The 22,934-nt window shown below is 27.1% G+C and overlaps 1 protein-coding gene across 1 annotated transcript; it reads left to right on the top strand.

The window, feature by feature from the left end:
* Positions 1–917: 917 nt before the first annotated feature.
* On the top strand, positions 918–14,085 carry LOC136074642 (uncharacterized). Its single transcript, XM_065786981.1, has 5 exons — positions 918–959; positions 1,039–1,185; positions 8,637–8,805; positions 10,624–13,878; positions 14,075–14,085. Exons 1-5 carry the CDS (start codon positions 918–920, stop codon positions 14,083–14,085), a joined length of 3,624 nt encoding a protein of 1,207 aa, XP_065643053.1.
* Positions 14,086–22,934: the final 8,849 nt, after the last annotated feature.

Here is a 22,934-nt window from a genome sequence, read left to right as displayed (position 1 = left end):
CGGACTTGTGAATTATAAAATATTATAATTGCCTTTTTAAACAAATTGCATTTGATTTTGTTGATCAAAATTGTTTTATAAGATAAGTTATTTGAAAAATATTCTTGCAGGAAAATGTATGAAGAAAAAAATTATGTAGAAACTACTTGGGACACAATATTTGGAAGCATTTATAGTTTGTATTGTGAGAGTACTTCAAATCATTTATGGTACTTTAAATCACTTGAGGCATTTTAAAGTAAAAATAAATGAATGTTAGAGAATTGTCTATTTGATTCTACATTTTAATTTATTTTAATGTCATAGTTTATTCTGTTGTATATAGAGATTTGTTATTAGGTAAAAAACATTCAATTATAAAAATGGCTTTATTTAAAATATACGACACTTAAGAACAGTGACGTGGCAAAAATTTTTGCGCCCAGGGCAAAAATGAAAAAAATACGCTTCTTTTACAATGTAGCTTAAAAAAGAATTACTTTATATGTTAAAATTGACTGTTTTTTTTTTTTTTTGCTTCTTGATTTTTTTCGGCCCGTTTGCGCCTTTGGTCATTTGCGCCTGGGGCCATTTCCTCTGTGGTCTCCCCTCGTTACGCTTAAAAAAATTTGCTGTTCATATCGCTTTTTAATGCATACCACCGATATTTCATATACAGAATGTTTTATTTACTGGAATGATAATTAATGACAATTTATCTAAAATCTTATTTAGTAGTCAAATAAAAAATGAATCACAATCACAAATCTGGAGCTCAAAAAAGGAGAAAAAAATTGTTAAGGTTTAAAAATACAAATGGAAAACAAAGATTTTAAGGGTCTTCGAACAAGAAAGATTCAGAAAATCAATATCATAATGGAGAAGTTATTTTCAACAATAACGACAGCGTTGTTGAACAAGTTGTAGATTTAATTAATATGACTGGTGCCTATCCAGATCCTTATAACATAGAAAATAAAGTAGTAAAAAAATACCGTGTTGTTAGGAATAAAAACATTGCACGATAATGTTTTCATTCCTATCAACAATATCTCCTAGAATTACAAATCAGATATAGCTGATAATATTATTAAAATAAAACTGCTTGATGTTGGTAGTCTCAAAAATGAAAGACCAAATGCTTCTGAAATTGAGGAAAAAGTTCGAAGAAGTCCAGAAGAAACCCCATCTCAATTTCCAAAAAATGTGATCTGACATTCATTTCCTGTTTGTATACTACATACAAGTATGAAAAATGGAGAAGCTGTTCCCCGTAAATGGCTTGTTTGGAACAAAATTAAAATAATCATTGTTTTGTTTTCCTTGTCACCTTTTTCGTTAACTACCAACAGCATGTCGCTCACGCTCAACCACTATATCTGGGTACTGTTTTCAAATCGAATTATTTTCAAAAAATTGCAATGATTAAAGTTAGGGAGCATAAAGCCCTAAAATTTTAGTCACACCTACCCCAAACGTGAGAGCAACAAATTGATAAAACAATTTTTATACTATTCTTAACTAAATCTATATTTATCAATAAATTTTAAATTTCAAACAATTTAAATTTCAAACTCTTAGCGATCAAAAATTATGACCATAAAAAGTTTGAACCCCCTCAATTTGAGGGGTTTGCAAATTTTATAAGACTATAATTGTTGAACGCTAAGAAAATATTTTGTGAGTTTTAAAATTTATCGATGAATATAAACTTGGTTGAGAATAGTATAAAAAATATTTTATCATATTATTGCTCTCACGATTGGGCCAGGTGTAGCTAAAATTTTAGGGCTTTGTTGTTCCCAGGCTCCAAACGTCTCAATTTTTTGCAAAGCATCCTTATTTGATATAAGTAAAAGCATATAAATTTTTGAAGTTTGCTCCATATCCGGAAATTAGATAACTCAAACATTAAAAAATGCTGCATGCGCCTTGAAAAAGCTCATCTGTCATTACATATGTAAATATATATATATATATATATATATATATATATATATATATATATATATATATATATATATATATATATATATATATATATATATATATAATCAGGAGGCAATGAGCTGGTAACTGTGAACAATGTCGCTTTGATTGCCTTCTTCTGCTATAATACCACATGAACCAAGCCAAGAATGTTTATTAAACAAAAAATTGGAACTAATTTCTAAATGTAGGCACGAAAATAAGTTTCTCCTAAAAAATTATAAAAATAAATGAGCTCAAATAATAGTTACAAATAATAGTTATATTAAGTCCCCCTTTTAAAAAATATTTCTTAAAAAAGCATAAGTAATCATTTCCAAAGAATTATTTCTATAAAAGTTTCAGCAAATTCCACAAATGTGTGAAAATTTACAGTAGTTAAGACATTTGCGACATCCTGTAATTTAATTTTTGGTTTAAATTGAAGTTTTATTAATATGATCTTTCATTTCTGACGAGTCTTTATTGATGAAACACAATGTAAAATGAGAACAATTTTCGTTGAGTAACTTTGTACTAATTTATAACTGCTGTGTTCTTTTAAGAACATTGAGCACTCTATTTTGTAGAATACATTTTAAAATTGGTAAAATATATAAATACATATATATATATAAAAATATTATATATATATATATATATATATATATATATATATATATATATATATATATATATATATATATATATATATATGTATATATGTATATATATATATATATATATATATATATATATATATACATATATATATGTATATATATATATATATATATATATATATATATATATATATATATATATATATATATATATATATATATATTAAATGTTGACATCTTGAATAGATTTTAGTTGTATAAATATTTTAAAATAAAACTTCTTTTTATGGATTAATTTCTATTTGTTAAAAATAAATTTATTTTTACGATATTTTGAGGGAACATTGATACCCGCGTTATCAAGTATATTAAAAACCGTTACAAAAAATAAAACCGTTTAAATTTACGAAACAATGTTCTTTGAAAGAGCTTCTGTTTAAGAGTTTTTTAAGAAAATTAAGAATTTGAACATGGATTTCCAAAATGACTTAATTGCGATCATCCCGGTTTTAACCATTTTCGGGAAAGGAACTTTAGTTGTGTTGTATTTCCAACGCTTCCCTAACTTTCCTATTATAACTATTTATTTTTATTTTTAAAGTATTGTGACCATTCCAGTAGAAATTTCTTTGGTAAGTTTTGGAATGTTCATCTAGAGCTGAATTTCCCCTTTACCTTGTTGTGTACTTGTTTGATGCTGACATATCTGAGACGATATCTTCAGTCCAATTTCACTTGCATAACATTTGCCACAAGAGCACTCTAATTTGTAAACACTGGGATAGGAATTAACTGATAGTGAAGGCTTATTTTTAAACTAAGTAAACTTCGGAGATTTTTTGGAGACTTAAACACTGATACGTATCCTGTTTTTTTTAAAAACTCTTTGTAGTTAGGAGTGTTGCCAGGGATCCATACAAATCTTTTTGAAGACATTTGGAAATGTTGATTTTTTGTTAGATCTTTTTTGTTGTTAGCACTTTCTTTTGTAGACTTGACTAGTTTTTCCAGACTTTTTCTCTCACAGCCGTTTTCTACAGATACATCAATAAAAAACGACAACTCATCATCAATGTTATTTATTGTGCATAAACGTAGTGCTCCATTGCCGAAATCAATAAAACCATTGATAATTTTAGGGTCATGGCATGAGTTCGGTTTAGTTTGAACGTTGTGAGTGCATTTTTGCGATGTGTTTTAAAACTATATCTACCGGTTCTATTGTTGGTAACTGAAATATCAAGATAGTTTAATGTATTGGTTAAGTCGGCAGATTCCATTGAATATTGAATACTTTTGTGTTGTTTGCTAAGTAGATCTAAAAACTTTTGCGCATCTTCTTCTACCTGGAACCTTGAATGAACATCATTGACGTATCTTTTAAATGATTTCACAAGGATGTTATTGTTGATAGGACGTATCTTTTAAATGATTTCACAAGGATGTTATTGTTCACAAGGATGTTATTGTATATATATATATATATATATATATATATATATATATATATATATATATATATATATATGTATATACATATATATATACTTAAAAGTTATATATATATATATATATATATATATATATATATATATATATTGGTTTAATTTTGGTGAGATTTTGTTAAGAGTTTCAAGACTTATAAGTTTATTAGATATAATTTTATTCCATACCAGTAGTCCTCTAATAAATATTGAAAATTCAGTTAAACTAAAAAAACGTTTGAGCTGAATATAATGTTGTTTAAGCATCTGGTTAAGTATCTGTGCTTATTTATTATGAATAACGAATTAATGTTAAGTGTTATTTTTGTATTAACTTTAAAGGTTAAAATTAAAAAATGAAAAACGCTTTGTTGGTAGACTTTAAGTATTCAACTTCATAATTAGTTCTTTCGAGTGTGTAAAACGGCCTACTTTAGATAATATTTTAACTGCAAGTTTTTGTTTATTAAAGAGTTTTTTAATTTTGTTTTAACGTGCGCTACACCAAGTTATATTTGCATAACCTAAATAACAATGAATAAAAGAGAAATATAGCAATTTTAAACAACTTTGATTTAATAACGGTCTCGCTTTATAAAGTAGGTCGATGTATCTTGAGATTTTACAAGTGCCCTACTTACGTTTGGACACTTGTAAAATCTCAAGATATATATTTTATCAAGAGACTGTCCAAGTTGCGTTTTCGTCAAGGAGTACACCTGGAAATTTTAATAAAAATAACTTCTAGTAAATTACAAGATTTGCGTAAACCATTAATATAAATTAAAAAATGAAGAGTGGTTCTAAAATTGACTCTTGGGGAACCCGGCAGTGTTTATTCATACTATTAGTTTCTTCGTAGCTTAAAAGAAATATATTGCTTCCTATTTGACAAATAGCTTTAAAACTGTTTAATATTCATATGTTTAATCCCGTAATTTTCTAGATTATTTATGAGAATATAATAATCAACAGCGTCAAATGCTATGCTAAGATCAATAAATAACGTATATTTATATTCTAACGTATATTTATATTTATCGAATGCCAGAAAAATATTTTGACCAAGATGAACAATTGCTTAATAAGTGGATTGTTTTATTTCACGAGAAATCATTTTTCACTACTCGCGCTGTAATTTCATAGAGTATTTACTAAAACATTTAGAGTTTAACTCATAACCAGAGTAAGCTGATCTTAGCATTTTCTTTAACTTGATAATTAAACCTACATCTCTTTTTTTGTATTTTCCTTAACTTAATTTAAAATTATATATAATATTAATAATACATTATTACATTATATTATTAATATATTGTTAATATATATATATATATATATATATTAACAATATATACATATATATATATAAATATATATATATATATACATATATATATATATATATACATATATATATATATATATATATATATATATATATATATATATATATATATATATATATATATATATATATATACATATATATATATATTTATATATATATATATATATATATATATAATATATATATATATATATATATATATATATATATATATATATACATATATATATATATATATATATATATATATATATATATATATATATAATATATATATATATATATATATACATATATATTAGGATGGCTCTTAAAACAACATTTTTGAAAAAAACCTGTTCCTACCCCTTTACTTTGTTCTATATAATACTAAAACACTAGATTTAAAATTTTTTTGAACAAAAAATTATTTTCGGGGTAGCTCAAAACCCTTAAAAATTTGACTGGTCCCTAAAATTTTGAAAATAAAAGTTTTTCTAAAGTATGTCAACCTGGTACTCAAAAGAAACGAAATTATATAAAAACTTTAAAAATAATAATCAATTTACAAAAAAATAATTTTTTTTTTAAATAAATGCATAAAAACTATTGTTTCTAAGCTGAAAATAAAAAAAGTCATTATTTTTAAGTTTTAAAAAAAATAGTTTTTTTAAACATGCTTTTTTTGTAAAGTGATTACTGTTTTTGAAGTTTTTATACAATTTCGCTTCTTTTGAGTACCAGGTTGACATATTTTAGAAGAACTTTTATTTTAAAAATTTTAGGAACCAGTCAAATTTTTAAGGGTCTTCGGCTACCCCTAAAATAATTTTTTGTTCAAAAAAATTTTGAATCTAGTGTTTTAGTATTATATAGAACAAAGTAAAGGGGTAGGAACAGGTTTTTTTCAAATATGTTGTTTTAAGAGCCACCCTAATATATATATATATATATATATATATATATATATATATATATATATATATATATATATATATATATATATATATATATATATGTATATATATATATATATATATATATATATATATATATATATATATATATATATATATATATATATATATATATATATGTATACATATATATATATATATATACAGAGCCGTCACCGCCGGGGGGGCGGGGACAGGCCAGGAGGGCTTAGACCGCCCCAATAATTTTTTTTTAATATTTTTTTTATAAGAAACCTATTGTAAAATATATAGAATGACTTTATTTCTATAGCATTTTTTTTCTTAAGATAAACTTAAAATCTGCGAAAACCTTACATTTTCTCAATACTGCATTTTATTGCAAAAAATGAAGTATTTATTGTAATACACGTGAGGTTTTCACACATTACAATTCGATTGTCAAATCGAATAATGTTATTATCAAAATTTTTTTCGAATTATTATCAGCATTCTATTAGAAGGCAATTGTTTGATTGTTTTGCTGAGAACAAGAGTTGTTGAGATATTTAAAATATATACTCATCTAAGGCAAATGTTAAATGCATCCGGCTTCTGTCTTGTCCTCCTAAACAAAGATTTAAGCGCTAAAAAGATTCTATCTGTTGACCAGCCTCGCACCCTTTCTTCATCTATTAGGCTGGCGCAGATGTATTTTTAATACATTGTTTCCAGTTTAGGATGTTGAATACTAGATCTTCTTGATTCAATGCATGGGTTTTGCTTGTCTCTGTTTTCATGACTAGGCAACTCATTCTATTATCTCCTAATGAGGGTACAGCTTTAAAACTCAGTTTTATGGTTCTGAGGCTGGCTGGTAGTCAAGTTTTACAAAATCTGTGGTAGCTCTCAGAGAGGCTGATTCCATCAACAGCTGAAAAATATCAAAGTATTAACAGTGCCATGTTGCGCATGGATGGTGTCCCTGTTTGTATTTTTGGTGTGCATTGCGGAGGCATTTTTTTGGAGCCCTTTGTTACGGATTATGGTTTATTAGTAGTAATGAGGCAATTGCTTGGGCTATTAAACAGTATTCTGAGTACTATCTATGCTTTGAGTCAAGTTCTTCAATCTAATTTAAAAATGAATAAAGTACCAAAAACTATAAAACACAAAAAACCGTCATCATCACCAAGTTCTCTAAACCTAATTCTCTAAAACTAATTTTTGTAGTCTTCGAAGCAACTTTTCTTCTGTCGAGTCTTATCTCTTGCAAAGTTCACCAGACCTACTTGCTCTCTGTGAGACTAATTTGAATTCAGCTGTCTCATCTTGCGATCTTAGTGTTGATGGTTATCTTTCTTTAATTCGAAAAGACTCCAATAGTCACATGCTTGGCCTGGGCATTTAAATTCGTAAGATCTCACCCGTTTGTCGTAAAACTAGGTTTGAATCCACAGACTATTCTTTCATGTGCTTCGTTTAGCACCACTTCACTCTATTGCCTTTCTCTTTGTTCTATATTGCTCCCCTTCATCTCAAGACTGCACTCTTTTTGATGTTATTTCTGATCATATTGACCAAGCCCTCTCTCTTTATCCATCAGCTAATATAGTTGTTGTCGGTGACTTTAATGCTCACCACTCTGAATAGCTTGGCTCTAGTGTCAGTGATTCTGCAGGCATTAAAGCCCGCAACTTTTGCCTTTCTCAATAATTAACTCAAATAGTCAACTTTCCAAATCGCTTTCCTGACAACCCGAATCATTTACCTTCTCTACTCAACTTATGTCTTGTTTCTGATCCTAATCAGTGCTCAGTTTCTCCACATTCACCCTTAAGTGCTTCTGATCATAGTTTTATCTCTCTAAAACAAATATCTCATTCTTCTTCATCACCTTAATCCCCCTATTATCGAACCTCTTACAAATACAGTAAAGCTGACTGGGATTCTTTCCGTGATTTTCTTCGTGATGGCCCGTGGATAGAAATCTTTAGTCTTCCTGTCGACAAATGTGTTTCTTACATAACTTTTTGAATTCAGGCTGGCATTGAATCTTTCGTTCCCTTTCGACAATTCTAGGTCAAGCCTCACTCTCCTCCATGGTTTTCCAAACACAGTGCTGCTGCGATTGCCAGTCGAAACCGTTACTTCCATATTTATCAGCAAAATAACTCTCCAGAAAACACTGTTTACTCTGTTTATTACTAGAAACCATTGTTAAAATGTTTTATCTAACGCCAAAACCCGCTATTCTCAGGTCATGAAATCTCGTATATTATCTCAAAAATTAGGCTCTTATGACTGCTGGAGAATCTTTAATAGTATTAATAATTAGAGCAAATCTTTTATTCCACCTCTCTTCTATGGTTCAGACTTTGTCACCTCACCTCAAGACAAAGCTGAATTGTTTGCTAAAAGCTTTTCATCAATACCATCTCCGGATTCCACTAGTTACGTTCTACCTGATATTGACAACAAAAAGGTTGATCTATTGCTTGACATTTGTATTACTCCAGCTTCTGTATCTAAAGTGATTTCCTGCCTAGACTCTTCAACAGTTTGTGGCCCGGACAACATACCTGTTATTGTCTTGCAGGAGTGTTCTCCGGAGCTGTCGTCTATACTCTCTAAAAATTATTTAACAAGTGCTTACCACTTGTCTTCCTTTCTGCTTGTTTTCCTGCCTGCTAGAAAGCGACATCTGATATCCCTATCTTCAAAAATTCTGGAGGGCAATCTGATTCGTCTAACTACCATCCTATTAGTCTTTTTCCTATCATAAGCATGGTTTTTGAATTTTTATTAAAAAAACACATAATTTCTCATCTTGAAACTAATGACTTACCTTCTGATCATTAATATTGATTTCGATCTTCTCGTTCTACAGCTGATTTGAAACTTTCTTGGAAACCATATATGAAATCAGTTGCAAAATTAGCATCTGTTAAGGTTGCATCTCTTTATTGAACTCGTCATTTTCTTACTTTGGATTCTATTCTCTATCTCTATAAATCTCAAATCCGGCCTTGTATGGAATACTGTTACCATATCTGGGGCGGATCTTCTAATGATGCCCTTTCTCTTTTAGACAAGGTGCAAAAACGCAATCTAAGCATAGTGCTCCAAAAACGCTTATTCGTCTAGTTTTTTTCCTTGAACATCAGCTCTTTGGAATTCGCTTCCTTCATCTTGCTTTCCTGATTCATATAATTTGCAATCCTTTAAGTCGTCCGTCAATCGTTATCTAGCTCTTCAATCTTTATCTTTTCTCTTCCAATAACTTCCAACTTTAATTAGTGGCTGCTTGCAGCCTTGTTAGAAGCAATGATGTTTAATATATATATATATATATATATATATATATATACATATATATATATATATATATATATATATATATATATATATATATATATATATATATTTCTATTTTATTATTTATATTTTTATAATATTTATATATATACATACATATTTAAAAGTATATGGTTTTAGATGGTCATTAAACTACTACTTTAAATTACTTCTCTGAATTCTGCAATAAGTATAGCCAAAAACTAATTTAAAAAGGTTTGTTTTAGTTATTATAAGTTATTATTTTCAAATTTTTCTTGATCATAACTATCTTCCCCCCCCCTCCTTTTTTTTTTAATCGGAGAAACCCCTGCCCCCCATCCTGCCCTCCCCCCCCCCCCCCAATATTGTGGTTATGGCTGTGTGTGTGTGTGTGTATATATATATATATATATATATATATATATATATATATATATATATATATATATATATATATAATATTATTTATTATTAATAATATATTACATTATGTTTATTAATTGAATAATTTGTACAACTTTTAAAATTCGTAATAAAAAAACAAAAAGCAAATATAAAATAAAAATAATAATTTTATATAAATCCAAATATTTGTCAACGGATTGGTAAAATACATGCATTCAAAAAAAAATAAGTTTTTCTTTACAGGCAAAATTTAAACTCCAAGCTCAATAAAAAATTAAATTTAGTGCAAAGCTGAATTATACTTTTATATTCTTTAGAGTAGAAATAATTAATTGAAGTTTTTCAAATTGTTACGTTTACAAAGTACATTATATTAAGTTTTGTTTACAAAATCTTTTTTAAGTATATAAAATTTATATAAAACAAGTATACTTTTATATATATAAAGAATTTTTTAAATTCGACTTAATACGCGTTATTAAGAATAAAGTTGAAACTTTTTACTAAATAAATTATAATAAATTTAATTTAATTGAGATAATAAGTATTTATTATACATGTAACACTGCGTTTATTTTTAGGTATTCAACCTTTTTCAGAAAATTTATTTTCACGCGAGAAACTCCTTCGTGAAATTCATTATTATTTTTTACAAGGTGCAAGCAAGTCAATATTAGTATTATATGGAATGTCTGGTGTCGGAAAGACACATATTGCCAGAAAATATTGTGAAATATTTTATAACTTCTATAAAAACTTTGTTTGGATTGACGCAACATTTGGAAAGTTTCAAACTTCAATGAGAAACCAATGCCAAATGATAGGATTCGAAGTTCATGATTCGAAAGGTGATTATTTGAACATAGAAGTGATCGTTGAAAAAATTCACAACTATTATAAAAATGAAAAGACCTTGTATATTTTTGACAATGTCGACGATGAAAGTGTTAAAAATTTATCAATGTACATTTCAAGAAAACCGAATTCTTTCACGTTGATTACCTCCCAATGGAGAATTTGGTCGAATAATGTAAACAAAATGCTAGTTGATGTTTTTTCTTTTGAAGAAGCAATTGCTTATGTAAAAAATAATATTAAAGAAAACACAGATGAAAACATAAGAAACTTAATTAAAGAACTTGGTTATCATCCATTTGCTATTACTCAAGCAATAAAATATATAAATATACATAAAATTTCGATAGAAAAATACATAGATCGATATAGATCAAGACCATCAGAAATATTAGACAATAATAACTTTCCAACCGAAGAAGAATCAAAGTCTGCAATAAAAGCAATTAACTTAGTTTTAATAAAATTAGAAAAAAATAAACCTTTTCCATTTAATATATTAAACTGTTTATCTCATTGCGAGATTCAAAACATCAGTAAACAATTTATAATCCAAATCTCAAATCATATGAAAATAAACGATGAATATTTAATAGATGAAGCCATTGGATTACTAATGAGTTATTCTTTACTAAACTGTTTTGATGATAAAAAATATTCGGTACACGAACTTACACAGTTGACATGTAAATGTTTTCAACAGAGAAATTCAAGTACAAATACTTATCTTGATCTAATTGGAAATTATTTTCAAGATGAATTGAAGGAAGTAAAAGATCACCGGGATTACGGAAACCATTTTGCTTTTCATTTTCTCTATATGTTTCGTACCAATAAAGAAAGAATTTCGAAAACTTTCCATCGTATGACGACAGCTATTGCAAAATTATTTTTAAGTAAAGGTTTATTTGAAGAAGCAATCGAAATATTAGGAGCAGTTCAAAATTTTAATACAGAAACTTATAGTGATGATAATGAATTCACGCTTTATACAAAACATAATATTGCACTCTGCTTGTACGCTATGGGAAAATATAACGAAGCTTTAGAAATTTATTATTCTCTTTATAAAATACAAACTGAAATTTTAGGTATCAACCATCTGATTACAATGGCAACAAAAAATAATATCGCACTCTGTTTGCACAATATGGGAAAATATAACGAAGCTTTAGAAATTTATTATTCTGTTGATAAAATACAAACTGAAATTTTAGGTATCAACCATCCGAATGCAATGGCAACAAGAAGTAATATTGCAAGCTGTTTGTACAATATGGGAAAATATAACGAAGCTTTACAAATTTATTATTCTGTTAATAAAATACAAACTGAAATTTTAGGTATCAACCATCCGAATGCAATGGCAACAAAAAATAATATCGCACTCAGTTTGAGCAAAATGGGAAATGATAACGAAGCTTTAGAAATTTATTATTCTGTTGATAAAATACAAACTAAAATTTTAGGTATCAACCATCCGAATACAATGGGAACAAAAAGTAATATCGCAAACTGTTTGAGCAAAATGGAAAAATCTAACGAAGCTTTAGAAATTTATTATTCTGTTGATAAAATACAAACTGAATGTTTAGGTATCAACCATCCGTCTACAATAGGAATAAAAGGTAATATCGCACTCTGTTTCTACAATATGGGAAAATATAACGAAGCTTTACAAGTTTATTATTTTGTTGATAAAATACGAACTGAAATTTTAGGTATCAACCACCCAGATACAATGATAACAAAAAATAATATTGCAAACTGTTTGAGCAAAATGGGAAAAGATAAAGAAGTTTTAGAAATTTATTATTCTGTTGATAAAATACAAACTGAAATTTTAGGTATCAACCATCAGTCTACAATAGGAACAAAGAGTAATATCGCACTCTGTTTGTACAATATGGGAAAATATAACGAAGCTTTACAAATTTATTATTCTGTTGATAAAATACGAACTGAAATTTTAGGTATCAACCATCCAGATACAATGTCAACAAAAAATAATATCGCAAACTGTTTGAGCAAAATGGGAAAAGATAACGAAGCTTTAGAAATTTTTTATTCTGTTGATAAAAAACAAACTGAAATTTTAGGTATCAACCATCCGTCTACAATTGGAACAAAAAGTAATATCGCACTCTGTTTGTACAATAGGGGAAAATATAACGAAGCTTTAGAAATGTATTACTCTGTTGATAAAATACAAACTGAATGTTTAGGTATCAACCATCCGTCTACATTAGGAATAAAAGGTAATATCGCACTCTGTTTCTACAATATGGGAAAATATAACAAAGCTTTACAAATTTATTATTCTGTTGATAAAATACGAACTGAAATTTTAGGTATCAACCATCCAGATACAAAGACAACAAAAAATAATATTGCAAACTGTTTGAGCAAAATGGGAAAAGATAACGAAGTTTTAGAAATTTATTATTCTGTTGATAAAATACAAACTGAAATTTTAGGTATCAACCATCAGTCTACAATAGGAACAAAGAGTAATATCGCACTCTGCTTGTACAATATGGGAAAATATAATGAAGCTTTACAAATTTATTATTCTGTTGATAAAATACGAACTGAAATTTTAGGTATCAACCATCCAGATACAATGTCAACAAAAAATAATATCGCAAACTGTTTGAGCAAAATGGGAAAAGATAATGAAGCTTTAGAAATTTATTATTCTGTTGATAAAATACGAACTGAAATTTTAGGTATCAACCATCCAGATACAATGTCAACAAAAAATAATATCGCAAACTGTTTGAGCAAAATGGGAAAAGATAATGAAGCTTTAGAAATTTATTATTCTGTTGATAAAATACAAACTGAAATTTTAGGTATCAACCATCCGAATGCAATGTCAACAAAACACAATATCGCAAGCTGTTTGAGCAAAATTGGAAAATATAACGAAGTTTTACAAATTTATTATTCTGTTGATAAAATACAAACTGAAATTTTAGGTATCAACCATCCAGATACAATGTCAACAAAGAAAAATATCGCAGTATTAAACTATTTGAAAAATTTTAAAAACAGCAAACAAATTGTTTAATTATTTTATTATTATTTTAGTTAATAATATAATTAATATGTATTACATATAATATAATATATTTGGTTAATAATAGAATTAATATATATAAATTTTATCTTTAGATAAAATATAATTGACGAACATTTTCTTTTAGAAGCATAACTAATTTATGGTTTTAACTTAATTTATAAAAAGTGTATGTATAAATATATATACACACACACACACATATATATATATATGTATATATATATATATGTATATATATATATATATATATATATATATATATATATATATATATATATATATATATATATATATATATATATATATATGTATATATATATATATATAAATGTTTAAAGTAGATTTAAAATGGTAAAACAATCGATGTTTCCCTTAGGAGTTATAGTATGGAGTATTTAAAAAAAAACGCTTTTTGTTATAATTTTTAACTCTCACGATGATAATTTACTATAAGCTTGTGATGATGATTTTATTCTTTTGTTTTTATTAATTTAGTTTAAAATTATACTAAAAATAATTATTAATTAGTGGCCTTAATGGATTGGTAACACGAATAACAAAAGTCTTTTTTACACGGGTCTTATTTTAAGGCTTCCATTTTAATAAGTAATACTTTAGGACATTTTGTCTCTGTTGCAATAAAATAACTACGTATGAATGAGAAGTTTATTACTTTTTACGATCTTATTTCGCATAAGATCGTATAATGTTGTCATCGAGAATCGCTTACATAGATTTGTTTAATTTAAAAAATGTAACATATAGTTATTGATCAAATAAAACAGTAATATACGGCAGCTGTTTTTCAAAACGTCGTAAGTAAGGCCGGATTAAGGGTCTTGGAGGCCGGGAGCCAAAAAAATATTTGGGGCTTCATTCCTAAAAAATGTATTTAAAAATGAATGCAAAAAGCACAAGATTACTTTTTTGTTTACAGAAAAACTTTACATTTGCAAACTTTACATTTGCAAAATTAAATACAGCATCTTGAAAGTTTATTCTTTTTTTAACAGTGCTCTTTCAATTGTCCTTAAACAAAGAGTTTTTAAACGATCATTTAACATTGAAGAACGGAGGTCATTTTTAAGTATTGCCATTTTTGAAAATGCTTTTTCTACACTACAATTCGTTATGGGAAGGGTAAGAAAAATCAGATATGTGATGTTAAGATTGGGAAAAACTGATTCTAACTTGTTCCTACGAATTGCTTGTAAACAATCAACTGCTGATATATTCTTCTCATTTGCCATGAACTTGGAAAACTGGATAATTTTATCAGGGAATTGTGTTTCTAAGTCTGAAGGATTAATAGTACATAAGAATTTGGCAGCAGCAATAATGGCAGGAACGGTCAAGGTCTGAAAACTAGTTAGAAAATCATACTTTCTCTCTGCAGACACGTAAGCAAAAAGCCTTTCAAAACACAATCAAACACATTTTCAAATTGTCTATGATTGGGGGAAAAAAATTTGTTTTAAATTTGTCACTGCCACTAAAAACTACTTCAATCTTGCTATTTGAATGAAAATAATTTATAATGTCAAGTCATATATAATATAGAAAATAATATATACGTTAAAAATCGGAGGCCCAGCTGGTACCCTAATTTCTGGGGGCCGGGCGCCTAGACTACCAGGAACCCGGGGTTAATCCGGCATTGGCCATAAGATGTTAATTACGTATTTTAAGAAAAACGCAATTAAAAAAAAGTTATAAACTCTTTGTAAACGTTTTTTGAAAGTAATAACTTTTATGAATTTTTTTATAATTCTTAAAAAAAATAAAACAATAACGTTAGTAGGCATTTAGAGTGGAATGCAAGAAGCGAACTTGAAATTTGAAGTCAAACTTTTTTTTTCTGTTCATTTTATAATTTTTTCTGGTAAAAATGTCGTTGGTACATAATATAAGAAGAAAACGGAAATTCGAAGAGGATCGTATGATCCTGTCACTGAGAACCGTTTAACAATACAAAAATGATAAACCAATTATTTCAAAAAAATACAAAATGAAAAGTAAATACCGTTTAAGAAAACCATATAAATAAAATAAGGTATCTCAATTATAAAACACCGTTTAATAAAAAAATAAAAAATCAAATCCAATGTTTTAAATTAGTAAATACCGTTTAAGAACCTTCATACAAATAAACGAAGGTATTTCAATTTTAAATCACCGTTTAACAAAACAATAAAAAATAAAATCAAATATTTTAAATTACATTTAGATAACATTTATAAAAGAGAAACGAGATCAGAAGACCTCGAAAATATTTTCTATTGAGAAAATAATTTTTTTCAGTTTGTTTTTGAAAGAAGAAAAATTCCAACTTTGGGAAAAATCAAAATTTTATAAAACTATTTGGTTCCACAAAAAAGCTCCGCGATAAGATATAAGAGACCTTTGTCTCTTATATCTTATCTACCAAAATTTGTATGCGAATAATGTTGATAAATGAAATTGTCATTTCTTAGATCATATTTGTTTTTGGGCTTTATCGCATTTAAATTTTGAAAAGGTATAGGAGTTAAGTTTATCTTACATTTAAATATAAAGCAAAGAACGAATAAAAGTGGTTTTGCATGAGTAAAACGATCTTTAAAGTTTATTAGTCGTGAAAGATGCTCCTGTTGCCAATAAAGAGGATCTAATTGACTTTTTTTAGCACTACCCCATGCGATATTTGAATAATTTAGATGGTATTGAATAAGTGAGTAATATAGTTGAATTAATGCGTGTCTATTTACAAAACTTCTCGCTTTATATAATACTCCAATATTTTTTGAAACTTTGTTGCGCAAGGTTTTTTTTTTTTTTTTTTTATTTTTTTTTTTTGCTGTTTAAATATATACAAACCGAATGTTAATAACAAGATATATATGTAGCAGGGGCGAGAAGAAGACTAATATGTCTTATCGCCAAGCCCCTTGATAAATTCCGTAGATATAAAATTTTATTTAAAAATAAGCACTTTCTATAGTTTAAAATTATATAAAATAAACAAACGTAAAATTGGTAAAAAAAAATAGATATAACATCTATTATTAAAAAATAACAAGAAGCGCTTATTACTACAAATTCTTCTAAAAGCACGGGAAAATTTAATTTTTAATATTATAAAATCATGAATTAATTTTTATTATTATATGTTTCAATATGATTTTTCCACGTAAGGTTTTCATCGATAAAAAGACCAAGAAAAAGTATAACTTTTGATTGTTTTATTTGAATATTATCTATATATGTTTGAGGCATATCATTTGGCAAAAGATATTTTTTGGATTTTGGATGAAATAGAGTCCATTTAATTTTTTTTATGCTAATTGATAACTTATTTGGCTTAAACCATTTTGAAATTTTAATCAGCTCTATGTTCATGTTGTTAAATAGTGTTATGATATTATTGCTAGACAGAAAAAAGTCTGTGTCATCAGCAAACATTATTGTTTTTAAATTTGAGGCATTTTAAAGATCATTAATATAAATGAAAAAAAGAAGTGGTCCTAGTATAGACTCTTGGGGGACACCACATGTTATATCTTCTAAATTTGTTGAAGAGGATACATCAATTTGCACATACTGTTTACAATCGCTTAAATTGCTCTTAAGTAATTTTAGAAAATTACCCCGATTCCATAATTTCTTAGTTTTTTAGTCAAATGAAGCACTGCGTGTTCAGTGAAATTATTTTTTTTAAACCAATATTGGGTTGTATTTAGTACTTTTTTTGTAGAAAGATGATCATAAATTTTATTGTAAAGGATCCTTTCAAAAATCTTTGAAAAACCAGAAAGTACAGAAATTGAACGATAATTAGTTATATTTGATAATACCCCCCCCCCTCCCTTTAAATATTGGTGTAACTTTGGCTATCTTTAGTTGAAATGTTACCATTTATTTAACCTGGGCCCATCGCTTTATTGATTTTTAGCATTTTGTAAGCAAATTCAAACTCTTTAATGGAAAGTTAAAAGTTATTAAGTATAGAAATTATCGGAAGATTTAAATCATTTCTTGAGTTAGTTATAATTGGAATACTTTTTGCTGAGTTTGGACCAATAGTTACAAAAAAGTTACTTATTTGATTTGCTATATCTTTAGGATTATATAAAAAATCATCATTGTTTAAATAAACTTTGGTTAGTTGCATGTTTTAATTTTTTGATTGCCAGTGATTTTATTTAAAATTTGCCATGTGTGTTTAGCATTATTCTTAAACTTCTCTAATAAGTTTGAATAGTATTTTTTTTTTAGGTTTTTTTTTTTGACTTTCAAAAAGCTTTACATAATTTTTATAAATTTCCTTATTTTTATCTGTTTTTAAATACTTTATATACAATTTTTGTTTAACTTTGGAAGATTTCCTGAGTTCTTTAGTAATCCATGGTGACTTTAAGCTTTTTTTGTTTAAGTTAACTTAGTATTGTGGAAAGTTTGCATCATAAACTTAATAGAATGTTCTAAAGAATGAGTCATAAACTACATTTGCTTCCGACGAAAAATTTATATGTTTCCAATGTAGTAATGATTTTGTTCATTAAATTATGCAATATTTACTTCACTGAAACAGCGTTTTAGGATAACTTGTTTTTTTATTTGTAATTGTTCAATATCAGTATTTATTGACAAGAAGATAGGAAAATGATCTGAAACATCATTTTTAATTAACCTTTTTTTAAGAGATTCATTAAAAGTGTCTGTTGTCATAATATTATCTATTAAGGATACTGACTTTAAAGTTACTCTTGTTGGTTTATTGATTAGCGGAATTGCACCATTTTTAAATAAACCGTTATAAAAACTATTGATTTTGGAATTTACGTGATATTTTAATGCGTCTAAATGTATGTCACCAATTAAGTAATTTAATTTCTTTTCTATTGTACATTTTTTTTATAAGATCAGTAATTAAAAAGAACTTGAAACTATTTATTTCACCAGATGGTGGACGATAGCAGCAACTTAAAAGTATATTTTTAGTTTTTTTGGCTAAAATTTCAATTGTTAAAACTTCTTTATCGGCATCAAAAATACTCATGTCAGGCCTATTTATAAAATGCATTCTTTCACTTACATAAAAAAGTACTCCACCGCCTCGTTTTTTTGTTTTACGTGGTTTTAATCCTGTAACACAATCTTTAGATTGTGTTTTAATCTTTTATTTAGATTAGGTTTTAATCCTGTAGCACAATCTATAGATTGCGCTACAGGATTAAAACCTGGCAGGTGAAGATTCGAGTTAGATAAAGCCTCATCAGAACTACACCAAGTTTCTGTTAGGCATATAACGTTGAAAATATTTAAAGTTTCCTCAATATTATTCTTAAAATTCTTTTTTAAACTTCTTATGTTAAAATGTATCACATTTAAGCGATCTCGTTCAAGAAATTTATTTTAGTTCATTGTTACAGAAATAAGAACAATTGTTAAACAAAGCATCTGCTTTACTAAAACAAATTGAATCAGTTTCATTGTTTATTGTTTGAAAAAAGTCAAAAGAATTAAACTCAAAATTGTTTTCACGTTTTGAGTCCATTTTATAGTTTTTAAATATAGAACTAAAAGAATTTCGGTAAGAATTTAGGCATGAGACAAATGTAAATGTTACATTCACTAAAAATATCAAGTTAATAATTTGAAGGATAAAAAAATTAAAAATATCCCATAAAATATCAAGTATCAAAAAATAAAAAGCAAAAAACTAATTTATACTTGGCGATTTTTTGCGTCAACTTTCTTTCCTGCCCATTCACGAATGATAAGTTTGTCGTAGGAGATAAACGCATATTTTCATTGTTTTCTTTCTCTTAACATTTTATCTCTTAAATCTTTTCGTATTTGAACAGTTTCGTAACAGAAATCTTCGTTGATGTAAATGTTCATTCTTTTAAGCCTTAGAGATCTCTTCGTTATATCAATCTTATCTTTATAGCTTAGGAGTTTTTGAAGTTCAGTAAAACCAGTCTTAAAAGCAAACTAGAAATAAAAAAAGCAATCGCCATTATCATTTTGTAAATATGTCGTAAAAAGTTATAAAGAATTTTCTTCAATTTACTCATTTCATGAGCAAATTACTAATGAACCATTATTTTTTTACTATATAAATACATTTCACCAGTACAACAACGGTCAGTTGTATTTCGGTTTTGTGCTACTGGTTCATTTCAGGTGTAGTTTAGTAAATAGAGGGTCGAAGTGGAAACTAATTAGTGCAGAAGCAGTCTTTAGCCTAAAAGTCTCTACTGCCCTTCAATTGTTGTAATCCAAAACCCCACCTGCATACCCCTTGAACATTTCTCACAATCTGATGTCGGAGTGAGGTACCTAGTACAATAAATTTCAAAAACATATGGTTTTCAAAGGAAATCCTAAAAAAGCACCTCTATTCAAATTAAAAATATGAACTTTTAATTTACTGAATTGATCTCATTTAAATTTACATTTATCAAATATAAACGTAAGTTAACAAAAATAAAAAATTTTTATAGAAAAAATAATATCAGGGAGGTCAAAAAAAAAAATTTAAAATAGTCAATTTTGTCTAAATTTGACTTTTTATAGGTTGTAAAATGTTATTAATGACTGTTATCTGAAAAAATTTTTCAGATTTGTCATGATTAAAAGAAAAGTGAACCTCAAGTTTAAAATTTAACACTGTTATTTGTTTTTAGGGGGTAAAATTAATTAAAATTTTTGGATTTTTAGCCAATTTTGCACAAATTAGGCAGTAAAATGTTAATAATAATTGTTATTAGGCTATCTTATTCTGATTTTTAATGATTAAAGGAAAAGTGAACCTCAACGACCAAATTTAAAACTGTTATGCAATTTCAGGGGGTCAAAATAATTAAAATTGCGGATTTTCAGCCAATATTGCATGAATTAGGCCTTTTATAAGCTGTAAAATGTTATTAATGACTGTTATTTGTCTATCTTATTTTGATTTGTCATGATTAAAAGAAAAGTGAACCTGAACGATTAAATTTAAAATTATCATGTATTTTTATCATGTATTCAATATATATCAATATGAGTGATATTTTATAGACTTGAAATAATATCGAATACGCTTCCGTCATCGAGTGAGTCGTCATCATAAATATCGTCGAGTTCATTTTGAGTTGTGTTTTCACAACCAACAACTTTGCAATCACCACATGCCGAAACATAAGAAATGTTATTTTTTCGACACGAACATAGCTTAGATCCACATAGCCTCTTCGACATTTATTTGCCGTGACATCTAATATAATTTTGTATATTTGCTCTAAGTATAGAATATGAGCACCATAAGAAAAAAAATAGATACCTGGTTGGTCATAATGGGTACCAATTTTTTACTTATAATTTTCTAACCCCATTTCAACAGATTCAAGCTACACTTCTTCAACGTTTTTCACTCCCAAACCTGAAGGCGTACTCTTAAACTGTAATACCATACCACTGCCCTTTTCGTAGGTAGTAGTTTCGGTTTACAATTTCTGAGGAAGATGCAGCCGTTTGCATATATGTGTTGTATCTTATTTTTTAAAGTGCATCATCAGCTTTTCCGTTGTACAGTATGATAAACAACTTCCTCTTCCACACTAGATAAGTTCATGAAGCAGTCGTACAATTTTTGTATCGTTTTTAATTTCTGTTGAAGGCGTAATGTCGAAGCTTTACCTTTTTCATGTATACCTGATGTTGTTTCACATCCACCAAACGCATGAATGAGAACCATTCATGCAACTGTTATTATAACCGTCAAAAACGAATGTAGCTTTCGTGAAATTTGCTTTAACAAACTTCACGAAAGCTACAATCTTTTTTTAACTTTCTGTACAGATCAACAATTCTTATAAAAGTTTTATCACTTTTCCAGACGATCTAAAATTGAAGTAAATTTAATTTATAAATTAAATTAATTTATAAATTAAATTTAATTGTATTTAATTATTATTATATATATATATATATATATATATATATATATATATATATATATATATATATATATATATATATATATATATATATATATATATATATATATATATATATATATATATATATATAACACCTCATAAATAAAATTTTGGACAAAATTTAAAAGTTAATATTTTAAGAACTAATAAGTTTTATTATTTAATATTTCAACTGTTTATATGTTAGTATACTTAGTTTATAAATATATTAAAGTAATTATTTCAAATACCATATTTAGCAATAATATAAAGTTTTTTTAAAGTATATTTTATTTGAGTAAGGAAAATTTCTTCATTAATCTTTGAATAACAATGTCTAATTCTTGCTTCAAGCTCTTCCAAATTCTCAGTTCTTCAATTATTCTCGTACACTAGCCGTTTTAAATCACCCCAAAAGTTTTCAATTGGTCTTGCTTCTGGAACGATAGCTGGGTTTATATCTTTGGGTACAACTTTGATTTTTTTCAATTTTAAAAAGTCGATGACTAACTTTGCGTAATGTGATCAAGCTAGATCAGGCCAGAAGATAAACTCATTGTCTTTTTTATAATATTCTGCTACTAGAGGAAGTAAAGTTTTTTCTAGTATCTCTTTATAAGTGCACTGATTGATTGCCTGCTTACTGTGATGAATATAAAGAGGGCTTATTCCACGGGGGTTGATGCAACAAGAAACTAAGAGCTTGTCCTTGTACTTTTTACGCAAATTGTATTTTACTTGGTCAGAACATTGAGAAGGATCAGCGGCATAAAACCTATCATTACCAGCTAATGTGCTATTGTTTAAGGTAAAAAAGCTTTCATCACTCAAAACAAAATCCAAGTTTTTATAATTTTCGTACAATTTACGACATTTAGGACGCATAGCTTTCTTCTGCTGATGGCTACGATCTGGACGATTTGTTTTTTTTGAAAGTTCGAATATTAGTCATTGTTTTTAATACTTGGAAAATTCGATTTTGACTACAGTTAAAAACTTGAGCTAC

The sequence above is a fragment of the Hydra vulgaris genome, chromosome 01, assembly GCF_038396675.1.
Source record: "Hydra vulgaris chromosome 01, alternate assembly HydraT2T_AEP".
Lineage (NCBI taxonomy): Eukaryota > Metazoa > Cnidaria > Hydrozoa > Anthoathecata > Hydridae > Hydra > Hydra vulgaris.
Note: the sequence above shows the minus strand (reverse complement) of the source record. Positions and strands in the feature narration are given on the sequence as shown.

Excerpts from the sequence above, each read along its gene's own strand:
- LOC136074642 (XM_065786981.1), top strand. The coding sequence starts at position 918 with ATGACTGGTGCCTATCCAGATCCTTATAACATAGAAAATAAA. Across the intron at positions 1,186-8,636 it reads CATCTCAATTTCCAAAAAAT|AGCAAATCTTTTATTCCACC; the intron begins GTGATCTGACAT and ends ATTAATAATTAG. Across the intron at positions 8,806-10,623 it reads TGATCTATTGCTTGACATTT|GTATTCAACCTTTTTCAGAA; the intron begins GTATTACTCCAG and ends GTTTATTTTTAG.